The sequence below is a fragment of the Sphaeramia orbicularis genome, chromosome 21 (genome assembly GCF_902148855.1).
Source record: "Sphaeramia orbicularis chromosome 21, fSphaOr1.1, whole genome shotgun sequence".
In the NCBI taxonomy this organism is placed as follows: Eukaryota; Metazoa; Chordata; class Actinopteri; order Kurtiformes; family Apogonidae; genus Sphaeramia; species Sphaeramia orbicularis.
The window spans coordinates 58,369,014-58,392,366 of record NC_043977.1 but is presented as its reverse complement, the minus strand read 5'-3'; the positions used below and the strand labels follow the sequence as shown (position 1 = coordinate 58,392,366).

General features: G+C 40.8%; 1 protein-coding gene across 1 annotated transcript in view; it reads right to left on the bottom strand.

Moving 5' to 3' along the window:
- Positions 1 to 23,353, bottom strand: part of LOC115412880 (collagen alpha-2(V) chain-like) — a 94,642-nt gene that overhangs the window by 11,356 nt on the left and 59,933 nt on the right. The window contains exons 9-46 of the mRNA XM_030125544.1: positions 23,028 to 23,072; positions 22,895 to 22,948; positions 22,294 to 22,347; positions 22,144 to 22,197; positions 22,000 to 22,053; positions 18,750 to 18,803; positions 18,577 to 18,621; positions 18,444 to 18,497; positions 18,309 to 18,353; positions 17,227 to 17,280; positions 16,824 to 16,922; positions 16,583 to 16,726; positions 15,719 to 15,772; positions 14,895 to 15,002; positions 14,545 to 14,598; positions 13,497 to 13,595; positions 13,343 to 13,396; positions 11,009 to 11,107; positions 10,871 to 10,924; positions 10,212 to 10,265; positions 9,864 to 9,917; positions 8,164 to 8,217; positions 7,998 to 8,042; positions 7,822 to 7,920; positions 6,842 to 6,949; positions 6,580 to 6,633; positions 6,381 to 6,434; positions 6,200 to 6,253; positions 5,226 to 5,279; positions 5,005 to 5,112; positions 3,555 to 3,608; positions 3,008 to 3,061; positions 2,686 to 2,847; positions 1,471 to 1,578; positions 1,280 to 1,387; positions 684 to 737; positions 484 to 591; positions 7 to 60 (exon numbers count right to left, since the gene is read on the bottom strand). Coding sequence (XP_029981404.1) covers positions 7 to 60; positions 484 to 591; positions 684 to 737; positions 1,280 to 1,387; positions 1,471 to 1,578; positions 2,686 to 2,847; positions 3,008 to 3,061; positions 3,555 to 3,608; positions 5,005 to 5,112; positions 5,226 to 5,279; positions 6,200 to 6,253; positions 6,381 to 6,434; positions 6,580 to 6,633; positions 6,842 to 6,949; positions 7,822 to 7,920; positions 7,998 to 8,042; positions 8,164 to 8,217; positions 9,864 to 9,917; positions 10,212 to 10,265; positions 10,871 to 10,924; positions 11,009 to 11,107; positions 13,343 to 13,396; positions 13,497 to 13,595; positions 14,545 to 14,598; positions 14,895 to 15,002; positions 15,719 to 15,772; positions 16,583 to 16,726; positions 16,824 to 16,922; positions 17,227 to 17,280; positions 18,309 to 18,353; positions 18,444 to 18,497; positions 18,577 to 18,621; positions 18,750 to 18,803; positions 22,000 to 22,053; positions 22,144 to 22,197; positions 22,294 to 22,347; positions 22,895 to 22,948; positions 23,028 to 23,072 — 2,718 coding nt within the window. The remainder of the gene's footprint in view (positions 1 to 6; positions 61 to 483; positions 592 to 683; positions 738 to 1,279; positions 1,388 to 1,470; positions 1,579 to 2,685; positions 2,848 to 3,007; positions 3,062 to 3,554; positions 3,609 to 5,004; positions 5,113 to 5,225; positions 5,280 to 6,199; positions 6,254 to 6,380; positions 6,435 to 6,579; positions 6,634 to 6,841; positions 6,950 to 7,821; positions 7,921 to 7,997; positions 8,043 to 8,163; positions 8,218 to 9,863; positions 9,918 to 10,211; positions 10,266 to 10,870; positions 10,925 to 11,008; positions 11,108 to 13,342; positions 13,397 to 13,496; positions 13,596 to 14,544; positions 14,599 to 14,894; positions 15,003 to 15,718; positions 15,773 to 16,582; positions 16,727 to 16,823; positions 16,923 to 17,226; positions 17,281 to 18,308; positions 18,354 to 18,443; positions 18,498 to 18,576; positions 18,622 to 18,749; positions 18,804 to 21,999; positions 22,054 to 22,143; positions 22,198 to 22,293; positions 22,348 to 22,894; positions 22,949 to 23,027; positions 23,073 to 23,353) is intronic.

Sequence of the window (23,353 nt, the reverse complement as noted above, 5' to 3'; positions counted from 1 at the left end):
ACTCACCACTAAGCCTCTCTTTCCAGCTGATCCTGGTGGACCCATGGGTCCTCTGGAGCCCTGCAGCACAAAGAGAACCAATATGAGGAAGAGAAGAAGAACGAAGTCTGACAAAAGAGCTGGACCTGCCCACATAACTGAACTGGACCCACCCACATCATTCACTGAACAGAGCTGGACCCGCCCACATCATTCAGCCCCGCCCACATCATTCCCATCCCGTCTAATGGACTTGATCTGTGTTCCGACTCGCCTGAGGCCTGAGCTCAGATCTGTCGTCATGTGTCAGCTGTTCCATCATGTGTTCACGCTCACACTTTCAACTCAAACCCAAACCCACAGGAGACGCTTAAGTCCACTTAACTCAAACCCAAACCCACAGGAGACACTTAAGTCCACTTAACTCAAACCCAAACCCACAGAAGACACTTAAGTCCACTTAACTCAAACCCAAACCCACAGGAGACACTTAAGTCCACTTACAGCCTCCCCTCGTCTTCCAGCGTCACCCGGTGCACCGACAGGACCTGGAGGTCCAGGTAGTCCCTGAGGACCAACCAAACCTTCTGGACCAGAATCTCCTCTGTCTCCCTAAAATGACACACGTCAGTCAAACAGGAGTCTGTAAAACTCACATATGTCATATCTCACCCCCCCGCCCCACACATCCCCGCACCCCCTACCCTTTGTCCAAGAACACCATCTTTGCCTGGTGGACCATCAGATCCTGCAGGACCCTGAAAACACAACGCAGACATTACGACATGTGCAGTTCAAAAAAAAAAAAATAAATTAAAAATTAAAAAAGAAAAAAGAAAAAAGAAATAAAACACAACACAGACATTAAGATGTGCACTTAACTAAAAAAAAATTTAAAAATTAAAAAGTTAAAAGAAAAAAATAAGAATTTTTTTTAAAAAAGAAAAAAGAAATAAAAAGAAATAAAAAGAAAAAGAAAAAACAACGCAGACATTAAGACATGTGCACTTTAAAAATTAACAAAAATAAAAATTGAAAAGTTAAAGAAAAAATAAGAAAGTTTCAAAAAAAGAAAAAAGAAATAAAAAAAAAAACACAATGCAGACATTAAGACGTGCACTTAAAAAATAAAAATAAAAAAGTGAAAGATACAAAAATAAATAAATAAAATAATAATAAAAAATAAATTAAAAATTAAAATAAATAAATATAATTAAATAAATAACAAATAAAATCAAAACGACATGTGCACTTGTATTTGTGTATATTTGTGAGTGGGTCTTTATGATGGTCTACTCACATCAGGACCAGGATCACCACGAGGTCCATTAGCACCAGGAGCTCCGACTGGGCCTGAAGGACCCTTATCTCCAGTTGGTCCTGTGGCTCCTTGTTTTCCTGGTGGACCCTGTAAACAGAACCACTAACTCAGTCCTGTTTGACTAATGGAAGTGTGGAGCGCACATGCAGTAGAACCAGGATGGTACCCACCGCTGGTCCTGGAAGACCCGGCATCCCACGCTCTCCTCTCTGACCAGGAAGACCCACAATGCCCCTCTGTCCTGTGGTTCCAGAAGGACCCGGAGGACCATCAGGACCCTGAACCGCAATACACACATAGTTCTGTTTTTAGGATTATTTTTAAGAGTGATGCTTTAGTCCACAGGTGTCAAACATGCGTCCCAGGCAAAATCCGGTCCACCAAAGGGTCCGGTCCGGCCCCTGGAATGAATTTGTGAAATGTAGAAATTACACTGAAAATATGACCAATCAAGGATGTTCAAATCATTTTAGGTCATTTCAATCTAAAGTGGATCAGAACCAGTAAAACACTACCAGAATAACCTATAAATAATGAAAACTGTAAATTTATCTCTTTGTTTTAGTGTATATAAAAAAAAAGTAAATTTACACAAAATGTTGACATTTACAGACTAGCCTTTTATAAAAAATGTGAATATCTGACATGTCTTAATAGAAGTATGTGGAATTTTAATAATATTCTGTCTGTTGTTAAATGTTTTGTGTATTTGTAGATAAACTGTGATCTGTAAGTTGATTTCCACATGTATACATGATAAACTGAGGCATGTAGAGGCCAATAATGGAATAACAACCGATAATGGAATAATGGCTGATAACGTAATAAATCTGCCATTTTTTGAATGTAATAGGCCAATAACGTAATAAAAGTCCTGAACTGATAATATAATAACTTTTGGCTAATAATGTAATAACTTTTGGACAATAACGTAATAAAAGTCCCGAACTGATAACGTAATAACTTCTAAATATAATGTTTTTATATAATGTATAAATATGTTTTTGTTCTTTGTCTGAATAACTTCCACCTCCATAAACCTGTGGTTCAAAAAGGCCTGTTCTCCTTTTAAAGGCCTGTTCTCCTCTTAAAGGCCTGTTCTCCTTTTAAAGGCCTGTTCTCCTCTTAAAGGCCTGTTCTCCTTTTAAAGGCCTGTTCTCCTCTTAAAGGCCTGTTTTCCTCTTAAAGGCCTGTTTTCCTCATTAAAGGCCTGTTTTCCTCTTAAAGGCCTGTTTTCCTCTTAAAGGCCTGTTTTCCTCATTAAAGGCCTGTTTTCCTCATTAAAGGCCTGTTTTCCTCATTAAAGGCCTGTTCTCCTCTTAAAGGCCTGTTCTCCTCTTAAAGGCCTGTTTTCCTCTTAAAGGCCTACTTTGACCTCATCATACCGTGGGTCCGTCCTCCCCAGAGTCTCCTTTGTCTCCTGGACTACCAGGGGGTCCTGGGGGTCCACGCTCTCCTTGTCTCCCTGGAGGTCCATGGTCTCCTCGGAGACCATGAGGACCTTCTTTTCCAGGAGGTCCAATGGGTCCTGGTTCTCCCACTGGGCCCTGAAGGCAGCACACATTCAGGTCAGCACACATATTTATGAACATACACTAGGGTTAGGGTTAGGAACAGGGTTAGGGTTAGGAACAGGGTTAGGAACAGAGTTAGGAACAGGGTTAGGAACAGGGTTAGGAACAGGGTCAGGGTGGGAGCAGAACTTACGGTTGGACCTGGGGGGCCGACTCTTCCTGCAGATCCAGGGAAACCAGTTGGACCCTAAGAGAAGAAAACACAAGTGAATCCTTCTTTTTAATCCAAGGTTTAGGGTTAGGGTTAGACTTCCTGTCTTCTGGGTTAAACTAGTTCCACATTCTAACCAAACCAAATGAAAGGTCCAGTCCTTGGTGGTTTCTCTGTTACCACACTGTAATTCCAACTGTATGGAAGTAAATCTGTCATTAGATTTTGAATTATAAAAACCATTGAATTTCTAGCACTGAATTTTTTTGCACTGGAATTAAGTATCTGAATTTTTTAAATTCTAAATTTATGAACAAAGTTGAATTCAGAGACAAACAATTCAGATACTTAAATTTAGTGGGGAAAAAAAAAATTTCAAATACTTAAATTTAGTGCAAAAAAAATCAGATACTCAATTTCAGTGCAAAAATTTTTTTCAGATACTTGATTTCAGTGCAAAAAAAAAAAAAAATCAGATATTTAATGACACAGGTTTACTTCCATCTAATCTATGACATCATCATCTTACCGGTGCACCCTGTGTTCCTCTGCCACCTTTAAGTCCAGCAACACCAGTGGGCCCCTAAAAACACAAACAAACAAACAAACAAACAAACACACAAACAAACAAACACAAATTAGTCAATACTTATCACATTTCCACATTTGTATTCATATGTATGTTTGTAGGAAAGAATCAGGTGTAAACATTTGTCCTGTCTGTAAACATTTGTCCTGTTTGTAAACATTTGTCCTGTTTGTAAACATTTGTCCTGTCTGTAAACATTTGTCCTGTTTGTAAACATTTGTCCTGTCTGTAAACATTTGTCCTGTTTGTAAACATTTGTCCTGTCTGTAAACATTTGTCCCGTTTGTAAACATTTGTCCTGTTTGTAAACATTTGTCCTGTCTGTCTGTAAACATTTGTCCTGTTTGTAAACATTTGTCCTGTCTGTAAACATTTGTCCTGTCTGTCTGTAAACATTTGTCCTGTTTGTAAACATTTGTCCTGTCTGTAAACATTTGTCCTGTCTGTCTGTAAACATTTGTCCTGTTGTAAACATTTGTCCTGTCTGTAAACATTTGTCCTGTCTGTCTGTAAACATTTGTCCTGTTTGTAAACATTTGTCCTGTCTGTAAACATTTGTCCTGTCTGTCTGTAAACATTTGTCCTGTTTGTAAACATTTGTCCTGTCTGTAAACATTTGTCCTGCCTGTCTGTAAACATTTGTCCTGTTTGTAAACATTTGTCCTGTCTGTAAACATTTGTCCTGTCTGTCTGTAAACATTTGTCCTGTCTGTAAACATTTGTCCTGTTTGTAAACATTTGTCCTGTCTGTAAACATTTGTCCTGTCTGTCTGTAAACATTTGTCCTGTTTGTAAACATTTGTCCTGTCTGTAAACATTTGTCCTGTCTGTAAACATTTGTCCTGTTTGTAAACATTTGTCCTGTCTGTAAACATTTGTCCTGTCTGTAAACATTTGTCCTGTTTGTAAACATTTGTCCTTTCTGTAAACATTTGTCCTGTCTGTAAACATTTGTCCTGTCTGTCTGTAAACATTTGTCCTGTCTGTAAACATTTGTCCTGTCTGTAAACATTTGTCCTGTCTGTCTGTAAACATTTGTCCTGTCTGTAAACATTTGTCCTGTCTGTCTGTAAACATTTGTCCTGCCTGTAAACATTTGTCTTGTTTGTAAACATTTGTCCTGTCTGTAAACATTTGTCCTGTCTGTAAACATTTGTCCTGTTTGTAAACATTTGTCCTGTCTGTAAACATTTGTCCTGTCTGTAAACATTTGTCCTGTCTGTCTGTAAACATTTGTCCTGTTTGTAAACATTTGTCCTGCCTGTAAACATTTGTCCTGTCTGTAAACATTTGTCCTGTTTGTAAACATTTGTCCTGTCTGTGAACATTTGTCCTGTTTGTAAACATTTGTCTTGTTTGTAAACATTTGTCCTGTCTGTTGTCCCCTCACCGGAGGTCCATGAGCACCAGCCAGGCCTTGGGGTCCAGGAGATCCAGCGTCTCCTTTCTGACCCGGCTCTCCTGGTTCTCCCTTCACTCCAGGTTGTCCATCAGGACCCTGTAAAATATACGAGTTCAGTTGATCTGCTTTACAAATCCATTTTTGTGATTAAAACCCAAATCAAATTGGTTTAATGCGCTAGTTTTTATTAATGACAGATCAGTACTCACAGGGGGTCCGGCAAATCCAACAGAACCAATCGGACCTGGGTCTCCTCTGGCTCCCTGCATTACAGGACAACTATTATTATGTCATACTTGTATTAAAATGATAAAAGATATAAAACCACATTTTAATACAATTCAGGATAACCAGGGTCCGAACAGACCCTGTGGATGCAAAAACGTTCCTATTTTTGCAAAAATCAATCGATCTGATTTTTTTTTTTCAGTGAACCAAATTTTGTTGTTTTGTGGCCTGTAGAAAATTATGATGATAGCTTTGTTCGTTTTTTATGTAGAATTAAATTTCTCAACAGGGTCTGTTCGGACCCTGTAAAATTGATCACTTATTTCATGCTGTAATTCTGGATTTACTTTACTAACCTTTACTATCCAGGTGTGCCTAATTAATCAGTAGCCACAACAAGAGGTAGCAGACACACCTGGATTCATCAGTGTCCAATAATGACAGACAGGAAATAAACAAGCCACCTGAAGTTCAGGACATAGTGGAGCTGTGCATAGAGCCCATTACACTTTTATTTCAGTTTACGAAAATGTTGGTTCCATTCTAGTTTTGGTCATGTCGTTAGTTTCCGTTAACGATAATAACCTTGGTTCAGACACACTGTACCTGAGAACAGCTGGAATGAACCGAATGACATAAAGGTTTATTTTTCTAAATGGATCGCCTCTGTGTAGCTTTGGCTGGAGTTCATATTTAAAATAAAAACATAAATCACACTCACAGAATTCAAGCACTTTCAAGCACTTCAACTCAAATTCCATTCCTTGAAAACACAACATTGAAATTCAAGCATTTTCAAGGGTTTCAAGGACCCGTCTAAACCCTGGAAATGTGTGACGTGAACGTATGTGACCTGCTCCAAAGACCAAATGTGTGTCCCTGAACAGACCGGACCACGTGGACCATGTGGACCTGGTCCTGTATGTGCTGTGGTCCGGTCCACAGGTGGACTTACAGGCATTCCTCTGGATCCTGGAGGTCCTGCAGGGCCTTTGGGTCCAGGTTCACCCTGCACACATGAATGACACACTGTTACTGACAGTCCTGCCCTCTGCTGACCATGTGACCCACACTGACCATGTGACCCACACTTCCAGTACTCTCATATGCATTAGAACAGGATCTGTACATGGTACCTTTTCTCCACTGGGTCCACCGGGTCCTAACGGGCCAACAGGACCTGGAGCTCCCTGTAGACCGAAGAAAAAAAAAAAAGATAAGATAAAGGAGTCATGTTGTTACTAAGAACAAACACTGACAGAACAGAACAGAATAGAATAGAATAGAATAGAATAGAATAGAACAGAATAGAATAGAATAGAACAGACTACTCACTCTGGCTCCGTCGTTTCCAGGCGTTCCTTCTGATCCTTTCTCTCCAATCGCTCCCTAAAAAACACAAACGCAGTCAGAACCTGTTGTGTTCACTGACTGCAACAGCATCAGACCGGTTCTGTTTGTCCAAACCTGGACTGGACCTGCTGTCTTTACTCCAGTCCATCTGCTCATGTTCATCCAAACCTCATAAAAACCATCTGTCCATCACAGACCCATGTCCTACTGACCCCACAGGAAAACCCAGACCGGTCCAACGTACCCGATCCCCTTTAGGCCCAGGTGGACCGGAGATGCCCCGTTCTCCAGGCATACCCTGCAGACCAGGAGGACCCACGTCACCCAGGGCTCCAGGAGGACCAGGACTACCCTACAGGGACCACAGCAGAAGGTTACAGGGGTTTGGACGAAGGCACCACTTCAAAAGGTACTTCATTACTGTACTCAGAGTAACTTTTACATGTATCTGTACTTGACTTGGGTTCTGTATTTATTCATTTATTTATTTTCATTTATTTTGTGATGATGCTTTCCTTTTTCTCTTAATATTCAAACCCTTTCATGCATGAAATATGAAAAAAAGGATCTAGATGTTTTTAGATTGATTTTATTTCTTTAAATTAAGCAAAAGTTGAAATGGATTTAGATTAAAAAAAAAAAAAAAAAGTGTATGGTTTTACTCAGAAGATATTGAATCTAGGCTTGACTCTAACCCCTAACCCTTAACCTTTAACCCTAACCCTACCTCTAATCCTTAACCATAACCCTACTCCTTAACCCTACCCCTAACCCTACTCCTTAACACTAACCCATAACCCTACCCCCCAACCCCTAACCCTTAACTCTAACCCTTAACCTTAACCCCTAACCCTACCCCTAACCCTTACCATAACCCTTAACCCTAACTCTTAACCCTTACCCTACCCCTTAACCCTAACCCTACCTCTAACCCTACCCCTAACCTTAACTCTACCCTTAACCATAACCCTAACTCTAGCCCTTAACCCTAACCCTTAACCCAAACCCTACTCCTTAACCCTACCCCTAACCCTTAAAACCTACCCCTACCCTTAACCCTAACCCTACCCCTTCCACAGGCTCCTCCTACTCTGACCACTAAAATCCTGGGCTCATTAAAGGCAGGTTTCCAGACCCTTGCAGTAGATTTTTAAAAAAACATTCATGTTTGTGGATCCTGCGTTCATCTTTCTGTGTACTCGTGGTGCTGGTACTGTCTGGTACCTTTGGCCCATCTGGACCTGGTGCTCCAGGGATTCCCTTGGGTCCCTGCAGACCCGTTGGACCCAGTTCTCCTCTCTCTCCAGGAATTCCTCGTTCTCCCTGTGGAATAAACGGTTCCGTTAGTTTCTAAACTCACCCACACTGACCAAATGCACTGATGGAAGGATCAGACCTACCCGTGGTCCAATCTGACCCACGGCACCAAGTTCTCCTGGGATACCCTGAAAGGAAGACCAGGGTTAGTAGTGTTCATTCACATCAGAACTGTGTCCTGGTGGCTGATGGGTAAAACCACATCCAAGACAAACACTGAAGAAGAGCCTTTAGAGCGTTCACACTCACCTGGTCTCCTGGTTTTCCAGGTTCTCCAGGGGGGCCTTGGTTCCCAGGCAAACCCTGGAAGGAAAATACAGAAAAATTAGACAGAAGGTTTCAGTTTTTTTTCCCAGACCACAGTTATCTGACCCCTTCTCTGCCTTTTTATGTCCAAGTGGACCTGTTCTGACTCAGGTGGACCACCTCAACTGGGTTTAGAAGGACCAGAGGCACAAATTCAGTCCAAAACCACCATGAATGGGTCCTCTTAGACTGGTGTCTGGTGGACGGGGTCAGGGACTAGTCCAGGTGGTCCAGGTACTGGGACAATACGACCAGTGTGGGTCAGTACCAGTCTGGGTCAGTACTGGTCCATCTGGTCCAGTTACTGGGACAATTCAGCTAGAACAGAAGTTATTGACAGAACCGCTAGGATTATATGAGTTCTATGAAATAGAACCAGTGAACAGTGACTCCAGGTGGACTTTAAAACATGGACTGGATCGACCCCTGAAGTAAACAGGACTGGATCCACTCCTGACAGATGCGAATGGAACAGCTCCAATACTGTTGTGTTTCTACTGAGGTAGGTCTGAAAACAAACAGCTGCTTTTATGACGCCCCCCCCCCCCCCCCCCCAAAAGGGGAGGCACTATTCAGTTTGTTTGTTTGTTCATTTACACTTCAGCAACAAAACTATTGGTTGAATTCAGACCAAATGAGGTTTATAGATTGCCAGTGACCCAGAACAGATGTGATTACATTTTAGGAAAAGCAGGTCAAAAAAACAAAAAGCAAAAATTTGACATGATAACATCAGCTGGATCAATGCCAAAATAAGCTACAATAAGTGTGAGGGGCGGGGCTTGTTGTGCCTGGAACCACCTGTTCCAGACTGGAGTGAAATGTCGAAATAAAAAAAGACTGTTTGGATTAAAGGTGGGGTCTGAGATGTTTTTCTGGAGCATTTTTTATTATATTCTGTAAAATCCCCTTCATACCCCAATTATAACTAATTAATTAAATGCTCTAACACAAAAATTAAAAAAATCAGTCACCTGTGGAATGGACAGGACTGAAAAAACACCATCCAATCATTTTGAGCGCCCAATCAAAATGATTGAATGGTGATCTGTCTATCAAACTCAACTGCCATTGGCCCCTTCCCCCTCTGCTTGTACCCCTCTTTGAGCATGAAACGCGCGTTCCCAGAGGCTGGAAACACATTGTACAGGAAACGAAGCCAGAACCAGGCTATATTAGTTCTATTAGGATGGAAAGTTCAAAGGCAAACTGTTTAGTCACAAACATAAACCAGTAGGAAATGTAACGTTAGTCAGTCTACGGTCTACGGTCCGGCCCGTAGACAGCGTCGGAGCCCAAGCCAGGGATGGAGCAGAGCCTCAGCTGGCGAATTGTTGCTGTGCAGCGCTTGTGAACCCTCGGGAACAAGCATTGCACGTGCCAGTACTCTGGAGGCGTGGCTTCGGAGGGACATCTGAAGAAAGGGGTTTGGACTGTTGAACTGAGTATTTTCAAAATGTAGCTGCTGGAACCGTTTTCATAAGATCTCAGACCCCACCTTTAATTGTTGAAAAAGAAATTCTAATGTAATGAAAGGCAGGAAAAATGGAAGAATGGAAGAGGTGCAGGTGGAGGAGGGGGATGGGCAGTGGTGTTGTTGTGTCCTCACTGGATTGGACGGTACAGTGACAGTAAACACCCACCTGGAATCCGTTGACACCTGGAGGTCCCTGCTCTCCTCTGTCTCCTGCAACACCCTGTGGGAGGAACAGTGGTCTGATCAGCTGATAGAAACAACACCTCTGAAGTAAAAGTACACAGAAACAACACCTCTGAAGTAAAAGTACACAGAAACAACACCTCTGAAGTAAAAGTACACAGAAACAACACCTCTGAAGTAATAGTACACAGAAACAACACCTCTGAAGTCAAAGTACACAGAAACAACACCTCTGAAGTAAAAGTACACAGAAACAACACCTCTGAAGTTATAGTACACAGAAACAACACCTCTGAAGTTATAGTACACAGAAACAGCAGACAGTACTTACAGGTGGACCTGGGGGTCCGGCGGGGCCCACCTCCCCATCTTTTCCAGGAGGACCCTACAGACAGAAGGACAAACACACTGACCATCAGAGGTACAGTCAGGCAGATGGACGTCTGGACCCATGATCCAGTTAAAACAGACAAAACTCTGTGACATAAAGAGCTGCCGTTCCCAAACCCAGAGTCGGGACTTGAATGACTCACACATCTATTCCACCGGTCTACGATCTGCCTCAGGTTAAATGTGTGAAATGTTCCATATTTGAATCAGATTCATTGTCAAACTAATGACCACAGTGTTGGTTTGCTGCTGTTTTCCATGTGTATGATGGTGTGTTCTAACAAAATTATGTTGGTTTGTGTCCATTTATCCCACAGATGTGTAAATGTTCCACTGGTAGAACCTGTCCAGTCCATGTATTATCATGTGCAGACAGTGATTTGCAGTAGATCTGGTCCATCTGACACTTATATTTATCTGGACTTAAACCCATTCAATCAGTAATTCTGCAGTTTCACATTTGGAGCCCAGACTGGATCTGTGAAACTTCAACCGACCAGCATTTAGGACTGGATTAGTCTGTACCAGAACCACCTGGAACCATGTAACCTGTAGACCTGTTCGTCCTGAGGAGTCCAGGTTCCTCTTGTCAGTACTCACTCTTTGACCTGACACTCCTGGAGATCCTTGTTCTCCTGTTTTTCCTGGGTCTCCCTTTGAGGATCAAACACATGTCTGATTAGAACCAGAGCAGAGTATGAAGTGACTGGTGAAGCAGCAGCGTTAGTGCAGCCTTACATTAAAGCCTTTAGGACCTGGGACTCCCATGGTTCCTGCTGGACCCCTGTTTCCAATGGAGCCTGCAGGGCCTGGACGTCCATCTTCACCTGGGGCGCCCTGATCATAGGAAAACCAAAGGATGAGTACCAACAGAGAACCAACAGCATCACAATCCTGTCATATTTGTGTGCAGTGGTGGACCTAGACCATTTAACGTTAGGTGGAAAAGGGGTGGTGTTTACGGGGGGCATGGGAGGAGCTATGTGAATGGAGTAAACTTATTTATTATTATATATTATCTTTTGACCTAAATCAACACTTTACAAGAGTTCTCAATAAGACTAGACCAACACAAACCAAACTGAGCCCATCCTGAAGAGTACAAGTACAGCAAAGGGAAAGTAGTTCTGGACTAGTAAATGTTCTGCCCCCCCATCAAAAATTATCAAAAACATATTAACCCTCAGTGATAACTATAATAATAATAATAATAAGAAGAAGAAGAAGAATTGTTCTGGCTCCTTAACAGCCATCCATGATTTATTTTCGTGTTCTCATACATTTTCAGCGGTGTGTGTTTTACACTGTAAGAGTTTTCAGTTTTACGTTCTTAATTTGAAAAGCAGATTGGATGTTGCGCGAGGCACTTCCTGTCATAACGTCTTGACCAAGTGTCAACTTAAAATGCCTGCAGTTCTGTGTGTTGTGAGCCAGGCACAGCCTGTGTGTGTGTGTGTGTGTGTGTGTGTGTAAACCTTCTGTGTGTTCTATGTAGTCGTGTTGAAGTTAGTGGGGTTTGTATTTGTGCATCTGTGTACTGAAAGACGCTAAAAAGACGTTCGTTTCTAATTAGCATTTAAGCTAGCCATTAGCGCCTTAGCTGCGGATGTTAGCACGCTAGCGCTAACTACTCATGGTTGCATGTCATCTTAGAGGGATGTAGTGGTTTTATTCGTGTTTGTTAAATTCTTTTCTATGTGTTTATTATTTCAGTTTTACACCCCTGTGAGTCATCTCTACGATGGATAAATGTGAACAAATCATCAACAGGTCTCATCATTGAGGAGTGAGCTATCTGTCTAGCAGCACCAGGGAAGTAGCAAGTACAGAATAATCATACTCATAATAATCATAAAAACAATAATAATATTAATAATAATGATGATGATGATAGTAATAACAATAACAATAATAACAATAATAATAATAATAATAATAATAATAATAATAATAAAACAATAATAATATTAACCCTCCGATATCCGGGTGCGCTTTTTAGGCACACTTTGCACTTCGTGTTAAAAAACTTCATATTATTTTTCACAATTTAAATAAGGTTAGAATTCAAAAGTTGTTCATTTGTGCATGATCTTTAAAATTCTGGCCACCAACTAAAATGTGCACATTGTAAACAAAAGAAAATGACCAGACTAGCATCTGTCTGCCAAGTGTGCCTAAAACGCACTATTTCTAACATTAGAACCACTGTTTTTGACCCAAAGCCATTAAGGCATACATCCTGCTTTTACTGATATCTGGGCTTCATTTGAGAGGTGAGGGTCTAAATTAATTTATTAACATTGTTAATGTTTCTGTTAATCATTGACATATGCCAGGCTGCAAAAATCAAATAATTATGTGATCCAATTTTGACGTAGTATTTTGAAAAAAAATCATATTTTGTGTTTTTTGAATCAAAAAATGTAGTGACATTATGATGAAAAGAGATCGTATAAAGGGTTAAAAAAAATCTAAAATGAATGATTAGTTGATCTGTATGATTAGGACTGACCTGGATTTACAAAAATAAAATCCAATTAGAGCAGAAAAATAAATCAATATATAATATTTAATAGTTTGATTTATAGGTGTGCATTTTACGCACACTTGGTGACAGATGCTAGTATTTTTGAACATTTGACCTAGCACCAAAAATAATAATGCAAATTCACCGATGTTGGAGTTAATCACTGACATATGAAAGGATGAAAAAATCAAATAATATGTGATCCACTTTTTATGTAGTGTATTGAAAAAAATAATTTTTTGTGTGTTTTTTTCATCTAAAAAATTGGTTTGTTTTCATTACAAACACAGCATTTAAAGGGTTAAAAAACGTGACAATTATTGAGTATTTGGTATTTTTATTTACGGCTCAAGTTGATGAAATAGAAAAAAGTGTAAAAGAATGAAAAACAAACTGTATGAAATTTTTTTTTGACATTATTCCACAAGTGTGTGAAAAAGGCACACTTCGTGTTTAGTAAGGGCCTTGCTGGACGGGATACCGGAGGGTTATTAATAATAATAATAATAATAATAATAATAATAATAATAATAATGTGAACGTACCAGTGGACCGGGCTTGCCCTCTGCCCCTTGAACTCCAGGAGTACCAGTCAGACCCTTTGGAGAGAAGATCCAAACAGCAGTGGTTATTACAGACAGAGGAACACACGGTAAATGTAAGAAAAGTCTGATGCTGTAGCGAACTGAACAGTGTTACCCTGGCACCTGGGAGCCCAGGTTCTCCTGTACGTCCAGGATCTCCCAGAGAACCTTTAGGACCTGAGGGGCCAGAGATTCCACGATCACCCTGAGCTCCCTGAAGACACAAACATGGACAAACATCCTTTAAAACCTGATTTAAAATACATACATATATATATGCAAATACAAAAAGTTACAGTCCCAGGACCAAGTCTGATGATGAATATGATAAATAAATAAATAAATCACATAGTATTATTTCTATTCTCAATAAAATATATTCAAATCATCATTGCTGGTAATATTTGCATGTGTTACATGAAGTATTAAATAATATTGATTAGATTAGACTAGACTAGATTACATTAAATTAGATTAGACTAAATTAGACTAGATTAGATTTTAGATTAGATTAGATTAGATTTGATTCGATTAGGTTAGACTAGACTAGATTAGATTAGAGTAGATTAGATAAAACTAGATTAGACTAGACTAGATCATATTATACTATATTAGACTAGATTAAATTAGATTAGATGAAATTAGACTAGATTAGATTCATTACATTAGATTATATTAGATAAGACTAGATTAAATTAGATTAGAGACTAGATTGCAATAGACTAGATTAGATAAGACTAGATTAAATTAGATTAGAGACTAGATTGCATTAGACTATATTAGATTAGACTAAACTAAATTAGATTACATTAGATTAGATTGGATTAGATTACATTAGATTAGATTACACTATATTATATTACATTAGATTAGACTAGATTAGATTACATTAGATTAGACTACATTAGATTACATTAGATTACATTAGACTAGATTAGACTTTAAATTTAGATTAGACCCCAGTGGGGAAATTCAACAGTCAATGCAGGAACAAGGGTTTATGATCATATTATGTAGTGTATGATCCAAATGTAAGAGTTTAGAAAATACTGTGTTCTGTGTTGTTCAGGGGGAACATCTGTAAAACCACAGATCACACTCTGTGCTTATAAATGTAGGAGTACGTCTAACACACACAGAATCAGCTCCAACACATTCAGTACCTTTGGTCCTGGCAGCCCATCAGCTCCAGGAAACCCTCTGTTCCCAGGAGCACCCTGAAAAACACAACAGGCAGAGTCATGTGACCTGTCATCATCATGTGACCTGTCATCATGTGACCTGTCATCATCATGTGACCTGTCATCATGTGACCTGTCATCATGTGACTTGTGTTCATGGCCATATTAAAGGTGGGGTACACCTGTGACAGACAGCCTGTCCTTTAACCCACTCCCCTTAAAGGAACAGCCTCAGAACTGATGTCACTCATTATTTATTTTTTTTTTTTTCCTCTCCATGCAGTGCAGCTGTCAGATCAGATATTACAGGGGGCGCCATAACGCTGACTCACTCGCTCACCGACGGGGCCAGGGGGGCCGACTGAACCGGAGTCTCCGCGCTGCCCTCGCTTTCCTTCTTCACCCTGAGGTCCGATCACCCCCTGAGATCCTGGTGGACCCTAGAACACCAACAGACGAACAGAAACATTCAGTCAGACAGACAGGAAGATCTGGAGGAGGTGAAGAGGTTTGGAATGATGGGTTTATTCAGGTGGGTAATGTCCAGCAGTATACTGGAAAACAAACAAACAAACAGACAAACAAACAAGCAAGCAAACAAACCAACAAGGAAACAAACTAACAAACAAACAAGGAAACAGACAAACAAACAAGGAAACAAACAAGCAAACACACAAACAAACAAACAAGGGAACAAGCAGACAAACACACAAACAAACAAACAAACAAATAAGCAAGCACACAAACTAGCAAATAAACAAGCAAACAAACACGCAAGCAAACAGACAAACAAGCAAACAAACTAGCAAACAAACAAGCAAGGAAACAAACAAGGAAACAAACAAGGAAACAAGCAAAGAAACAAACAAGCAAACAAAAACACAAACAAGGAAACAAACAAACAAACAAATAAGCAAGTCTGTGTGTGTGTGTGTGTGTGTGTGTGTGTGTGTGTGTGTGTGTGTGTGAGTCAAACACACATTGGCATTAATCTGTTGTGACTCTTTTGCATTTTATAAACTTCAATAATATCAGTGTTTTATGGGACATGACTCTCTTTGGGGGGGCTGACCACCCCCCACCCCCTTCAGGTACTGATCCCCAGGCTGCTCTTTTGGCCCAGTCCACCCCTGAAGCAGATCCACGTGGGACTTACAGGCTCTCCTTTGGGTCCAGCTTCTCCTTTGAATCCAGGAACTCCAACATCACCCTTTTATTAGAGACACAGATGAAAAAGTGGACGTTACACATGTTCAGAACCTGTTCAGAGCTGGTGTTAAAGTTCATTCTGGAAACTCTGATCATATGTGTTCAGCTGTACGGTCACATGTCATTAAAGAGGTGGAAGAAAGTTCAAATAGAGCTGTTGAACTGGAAGTTCATGTTGGGTTTAGGCTGTAGATGACTGGATTTATTTAACGTGTGGGGACTCTGCTGTAGATGGACTTCAATGCCTGCTGTGAACAGATGAACACTGCAGGACTAAAGGAGGGTCTAAGAGGGTCTAGGAGGGTCTAGGAGGATTTAAGAGGGTCTAAGAGGGTCTGCAGAGGGTCTAAGAGGGTCTGCAGAAGGTCTAAGAGGGTCTGCAGAGGGTGTGCAGAAGATCTAAGAGGGTCTGCTGAGGGTGTGCAGAAGATCTAAGAGGGTCTGCAGAGGGTCTAAGAGGGTCGGCGGAGGGTCTGCAAAAGATCTAAGAGGGTCTGCAGAGGGTCTAAGAGGGTCTGCAGAGGGTCTGCAGAGGGTCTAAGAGGGTCGGTGGAGGGTCTGCAGAAGATCTAAGAGGGTCTGCAGAGGGTCTAAGAGGGTCGGCAGAAGATCTAAGAGGGTCTGCAGAGGGTCTAAGAGGGACTGCAGAGGGTCTGCAGAGGGTCTGCAGAAGATCTAAGAGGGTCTAAGAGGGACTGCAGAGGGTCTGTGAGGGTCTCTTCAGGGTCTATGGGGTCTCTTCAGGGTCTATGGGGGTCTCTTCAGAGTCACTGTCTGTTAGCATGCATAATCCAAACCCAAACCACTTTACCAGTTGTCCTTTAATCCCAGGTTGACCTGTGCTGCCCTGAGGTCCTGGGGGTCCAGGGGGTCCAGAGTGACCCCCTGGACCTTGTGGGCCAACGTTCCCTACTGGTCCTTTGGTACCTGGGCCACCATCTGTACCCATGGGTCCCTGTGAAGGCAGAACATGTCCAGTCAGGGCTCGTATATTTAAACCACAGATGAACAGAACTGTGTGTTTAAAGTTTGAATTAAAAACATAAACTCACCCTGATCCCCACGGGTCCAGGTCTGCCCAGGTGACCGGTCTCTCCTCTCTGTCCCTGTGGACCTTCAGGACCTCGGACCCCTGTTGGCCCAGGTTGGCCCTATGGGATAAAAGAACCACATACGATTAACAAACACAAATATGACTGTGTATAGATTCAGAGAAAAAGAACATGTCATTGTTATAGTTTTGGCAATGAAACTGAAAACTATTTCCTAATTAGTGCAAAGGTTTATGTCAGATCTGCATAAAGACCTGAGTCCAATAACACTGTCATCATGTGCATGTCATCACCAAAGAGGTTCAGAGGGAATACAGTGATATTTTGGATTACTTGGATATTATCTAGTCTGTGGTCAGCGTGCATGCCCTGCTGCAGCACGTGTCTACTGTGTTCTACTGACCTTCATTCCTGGAGTTCCTGGGTATCCTGGTGGACCGTTCAGACCCAATGGACCCTGTTCACCACAACAACATCACAAAGACTCCAGTCACAATCACAATCTGCTTTATTGGCCGAGTATTTGAACACATACAAGGAATTTGGCTTTGTTTTTTTTTAGCTCATGATGAACAATCTCAAAATAAACACAAACTCATTAAACATAAACCTGATATAAACAAACATAAACATTCGACTGGAAACAAGGACAACAATGAGCTGACGAATAAAATGCATATAAATAAAAATAAATAAATTAGTAAATGTGTACGTAGATCCAGCCTATTCACATATATGTTTATGTATCTATTATTTACAGTGAGGGTTTGTGTTGTCCACATGTAGAGAGGGGACAATAGTCTGGGATTGGAAATGAAATTTAACTGTGAAAAAAAGAACACACAATCATCCATGGACTTACAGTTTAGTTACATTTACAGTAACAGCAGTAACTAAATATCACATCTCAACACTATTTCAGTGAAAAATATTAACCCTTAAAGATGTGGACATTTGGCTCTGTAAGGGTTAAAGGTGGACGTTTGGGTCTGTAAGGGTTAAAGGTGGACGTTTGGGTCTGTATGGGTTAAAGGTGGACGTTTGGGTCTTTAAGGGTTAAAGGTGGACGTTTGGGTCTGTAAGGGTTAAAGGTGGACGTTTGGGTCTGTAAGGGTTAAAGGTGAACATTGGGTCTGTAAGGGTTAAAGGTGGACGTTTGGGTCTTTAAGGGTTAAAGGTGGACGTTTGGGTCTGTAAGGGTTAAAGGTGAACATTGGGTCTGTAAGGGTTAAAGGTGGACGTTTGGGTCTGTAAGGGTTAAAGGTGGACGTTTGGGTCTGTAAGGGTTAAAGGTGGACTTTGGGTCTGTAAGGGTTAAAGGTGGACGTTTGGGTCTGTAAGGGTTAAAGGTGGACATTGGGTCTGTAAGGGTTAAAGGTGGACGTTTGGGTCTTTAAGGGTCAAAGGTGGACATAACGTCCACCTTTGACCCTTAAACCTCCACTTTGGACTGAAGCGGTCTGGACTGAAGCGGTCTGGACTTACCATTGGACCAGGTTTTCCGACATTCCCAGACGGACCACGTTTTCCCTAAAAGACAAAAGCTCCTCCTCAGTTTATTTCATATTCAGAACATACTCAGAACCTGGTGTTATTGGTGTTGTGTGGTGTGAGTCTTACTGGGACACCGCTGGGTCCAGACCGTCCCCTCTCCCCAGGCATCCCAGCCGGACCCTGGAACACAGATCCAGTTTAAGGCCTGAAGGTCTCACAAGAGCAGACAGACTTAGACATTAGAGGAGGAACATCTTACCATGGGTCCAGGGGCTCCCATCGGACCAGAAGGACCTGTAGCACCCTAGAAATGTAAAAAAAAAAATTAAAAAAAAAATTAATAAATTTAAAAAACACAGTAAAGGAGGTGGAGTGTTCGGACCCATCAGCTGTTCTAGATCTGCTCATACTGAACCAAACAGACGAACATACCTTTGATCCAACTGCTCCAGTTTCACCTTTCTGTCCTGTTGGTCCACCATGTCCCTACAACAAGACAGTTTCAGTTGATAATAATAATAATAATAATAATAATAATGATGATAATAATAATAGTAATAATAAATTTTATTTCTATAGCGAATAAACAGAAACAGAAACCAAACCAATTAAAAACAGATAAAAAGCATGTGCAAAAGGCAGGTATATGAACATAAAACAATTAAACGTTCAAAACAATCTGAAATAAATGAGTTTTTAAAAGGGATTTAAAGGTGTTGAGGTGGGAGCAGTGTTGGATAGAAGGTGGTGGTGGGGTTCCAGAGGGTTGGAGGGAACAGCAGTAGAAAAAGCTGTACTTTGACTATTTGCAGAAAAAACGTTTCCTCACAGACAGAGAAAAGAAACAACAAACTCTAAACCCTTCAGCTCAGGGGGGTCCAACTCATTTCAGCTCAGTTCCACGTTCGCCCCAGTTTGATCTGAAGTGGACTGGACCAGTAAAATAATACCGGTGAAAAAAGTCAAATTACATTATGAAAATGTTTACATCTACAACGTTTCCTTAAAAATATGAATAACATGAACTTGAAATGTCCTCAGAAAAACAAGTGCAATTTTAAAGGTCCCGTATTATGCAAATCTCACTTTGTGACAGTTTTCTTACAGTAGTGTGTGTTGCAGTAGCCTCATTATGAGGTTTGAATTTGAAAACTGTCTGTTTCCTCCCTGCCTTGCTACACCACATTTAGTGAAAATGCCTGCACAAACGGCCAAGTTTGAGTTGGGTCCGTTTATGACAACATAAGCGGATTTAACTCCTCCCCCTGACTGTGCCCCCACCCTGGCAAAGCGAGCCCCGCCCTGGCAAAGTACCTCTTGGACAACAAACATGGCGAAGGCGAGACACGCAAGTTGTGGTGTTGTTGGCTGCACACACCAACACCATAGTTTATTTTTGCTCCCCACTTCCGAGCCTCTCCGTAAAAAGTGGCTGGATTCTATCTTTGAAGGTCATGGACCAAACAACATTCCCAAACACTTGTATGTGTGTCCCCGGCATTTCACGGACGAGTGTTTTTTGAACATGGGCCCATACAGCTGCGGCTTAGCACAAAGACTCTGAATCCAGAAGGACGCAGTACCAACGTTTCGTGACCCAAGTACAAGTGTGGGAGATGTAAGTTCTTATCATTTTTTTTGTATCTTTACTGCATAACCCTACATTACGGATAAGGTGGTGGTTGATTATGTGTACGTCTAACGTTAGCATGGCAGCTAACATAGCTCGGTTACTGCTGCTAACGTTTGCGTCCCCGTTAACATGCAAGAGCTGATAATATCGAGAGACATTCAACAGAACTACTGTGAACACGGGCCTTTTGTGGTTAGCATCAGTATAGTTAGCATCAAGCTTGTTAGCAGCTGCCTGCATTAGTGGCGGCAGGCGTCTTTCCGTGTAAGGTCCACGAACCCAACACAACACCGCTGTTTTCCGTCGGGGCTCAATCACGCCTCAAGGCAAAGAAAGCCAGTGTTTGGAAAGACGTTCTGTCTGAGACATGTGTATTGTAGACGAGAGAGCCATGGCTTCACAGTCAACATTAGCGCGTAGTACCGCTAGCGGAAGCCGCGTCCTCTCCCAGAGAGGGGAGGGGGAGTGGGCGTGGACAGATGCGTTCATTTGCATACCCGGAAGCAGGCCCAGAAACAGCCTGTTCTGAGGAGGGCTGGGGAGAGGGACTTTTTCGACCGCTGAAACTCCGAAAAAAGGATGATTTTGGGGCGAACAAACTTAAATACTATGTTTTTGGGCTTCTGAGACCTATATGACGTGACTGAAAAATAGCAAAATACGGGACCTTTCACAATATTCTGCCTCAGATTGTCAGTTTATCATTTACACATGTGCGTTCCAACTAGAGCTGTAACCGATTAATCGACTCAAAGTGATAATAAAAAATAAAAAATCATTCAACCACATTTCTCCTGAATCTTCAGCTTTGTTTCCTTCATTTCTCTGCTGTTAAACATTGGTTCCACTGTTGTGTTTCACACAGACGCTTATTGTGACACACAAAGAAGCTTCAATTCAGGAAAACTGCCATAGAATATTTCCCTTCAATCGATTCCAGTCGATTAATTGAATTGTGAATTTTTGCATTCGCTTCAAGCACCTGATCGATTAATTGTTTTAGCAATAGTTTCAATTTACATTACAATTACAAATACAAAAAATACATAGAAACAGGTAGAATATTGGTAAAATGACATTTACTTCTCTTTAGACATTTCAGGTTGTTCATATTTGTTCAGGTTATTCACATTTTTTGTAAAAGGATAGTTTGTAAATATAAACATTTTCATGTAATTTTACTTTTTTTCACTAAAACAAAGATAAAATCTGCAGTTTTCATTATTTCTAGGTTATTATGATATTATTTTACTGATCTGACCCAGCTGAGATCTGTATGTGGAAACTGAATTAAAATGATTCTGACACCACTGATTGTTAGTTTTTGCATTTTATAAATTCATCCCAGGGGCTGGATTGGACCCTTTAGCGCAAGGGTGTCAAACTCATTTGAGTTCAGTTCCACATTCAGCCCAATTTAATCTGCAGTGGGCCGAACCAGTAAAATAATAGCATAATTGCCAATAAATAATGACAACTCCAAATGGTTTTAGTGCAAAAAATGACACTAAATGACGCCAATATTTACATTTACAAACTATCCAAACAAAAAGGGTGTGAATAACCTGAAAAAAATGCAATTTGTAAGGAAATATAAGTACAATTTTATCAATACTATGCCTTGATTTATCATTTCTACATATGCATTACAGATCAGATCTACAAAGACATAAAACATTTAGGAACAGGCAGAATATTGTTCAAATTCCACTTAATTTTCTTTAGACATTTCAGGTTATTCACATTTTATTGTTAATGTAAACATTTTCACAATTTCCTGTTTTTTGCACTAAATCAAAGGGAAAAAATGGTGTTGTCATTATTTATAGGTTATTATGATATTATTTTTGAGTTTGATGCCTTAACTTGCACTTTGCTAATTCATCCCGCGGGCCGGACTGGGACCTTTGGTGGGCCGGATTTGGTCCCCGGTCCACATGTTTGACACCTGTGCTTTAGCTGATGTGTGTGAGGGTCCGAAGACCAGCAGGACCCTACAGACCCCTACAGAAGTTGGACCCTCCAGACCCCTACAGAACCTGGACTCACTCTGTGTCCCTTCAGTCCAGGGGGTCCAGGTGTTCCAGGAAATCCTCTGGCTCCCTGAAACAAATGACAGAACACAGGTGATGAGTGCAGGGCCTGAACCAGCTGCAGGTACATGTGTGTTGGGGGGGGGGGGGGGGGGGTTACCGCCGAGCCGGGGAAGCCCACTTCTCCAGTGTTCCCAGGTTTACCCGGTTCACCCTGCATCAGGACGCAAACGTTTCACACAATCAATGACGGATTTTATTGGATTTTTCTAGAATACGTACAGTTTCAATGACCTTTGAAAACACTTACATCCTCCCCTGGTTTCCCTGGCGGACCCTCAGGCCCCCTTTGACCAGACGGACCCTAAAATCACAACATCCACACTGTAAAAAAAAATCTGTAATTGAACAGAATTCTTACTGTTTATTTTACAGATTTTTCCAGTATTTTTAGGATACAGGAAAATATCAATGAAATGACAAAAACAGACTGTGGTTTTACAGGTCAAATGGAAAATAACATGAAAAAACTGTAACTGTGAATAACCATAAAATTTCAATTTTTTAAAAGAATTTTTTTTCTTTTTTCACAGAAAAATACAGTTAAAATACATTTGCAAATATATCGTAATTTCACAAATATTTCTATTCTATTTAAGAGATTAAACTGTTCATTTAAAGTTTAATACTGGGAAAAAAAAATAATAAAACCAGATAAAATTACTGATGATGATGATGATGATGATGATGATGATAATGAGAGCAGGACACATTCATCCACCAAAAAAAGTGCATTTACTTTTATAATACTGAAATGGAAAAAGGTTCCACAAACACATAAGAACACAGAACCAAAAGAACCAAACCTAAAAACACATGAACTAAACCAAACACAAACACAGCTGACGTACCATTTGTCCTGGATCACCAACATCTCCTGGAGGTCCTTGTGTTCCAGGTTGACCCTAAGAGTATTTAAAAGATTAATAATAATAATAATAATAATAATAATAATAATAATAATAATAATAATAATGGTCTTACCGCTGCACCATTGGGTCCAGGTGGTCCACGTGGTCCCATCTCTCCCTAAAATAGACACCATGCAGTTAGAGCAAAAATACCAGTTCACCGTAACCATGGTAACAACACTTCAATGACTGAACTCTTCTAACAGTCCTGATCAGACTGTGGAGGTGATCACATGTTTTTACCGGTGGGCTTTTCCCTCTTTTTCCAAACTCATTCTTACAGAACACACACACACACACACACACACCTGCTGCGCAAGGCTGGTGTTTTGTTTTTTTTTGTTTTTTTTTTTTCTCTGTCAAAGTTAAAGGTGACATTTGAACTGGAGCCAGCAATTA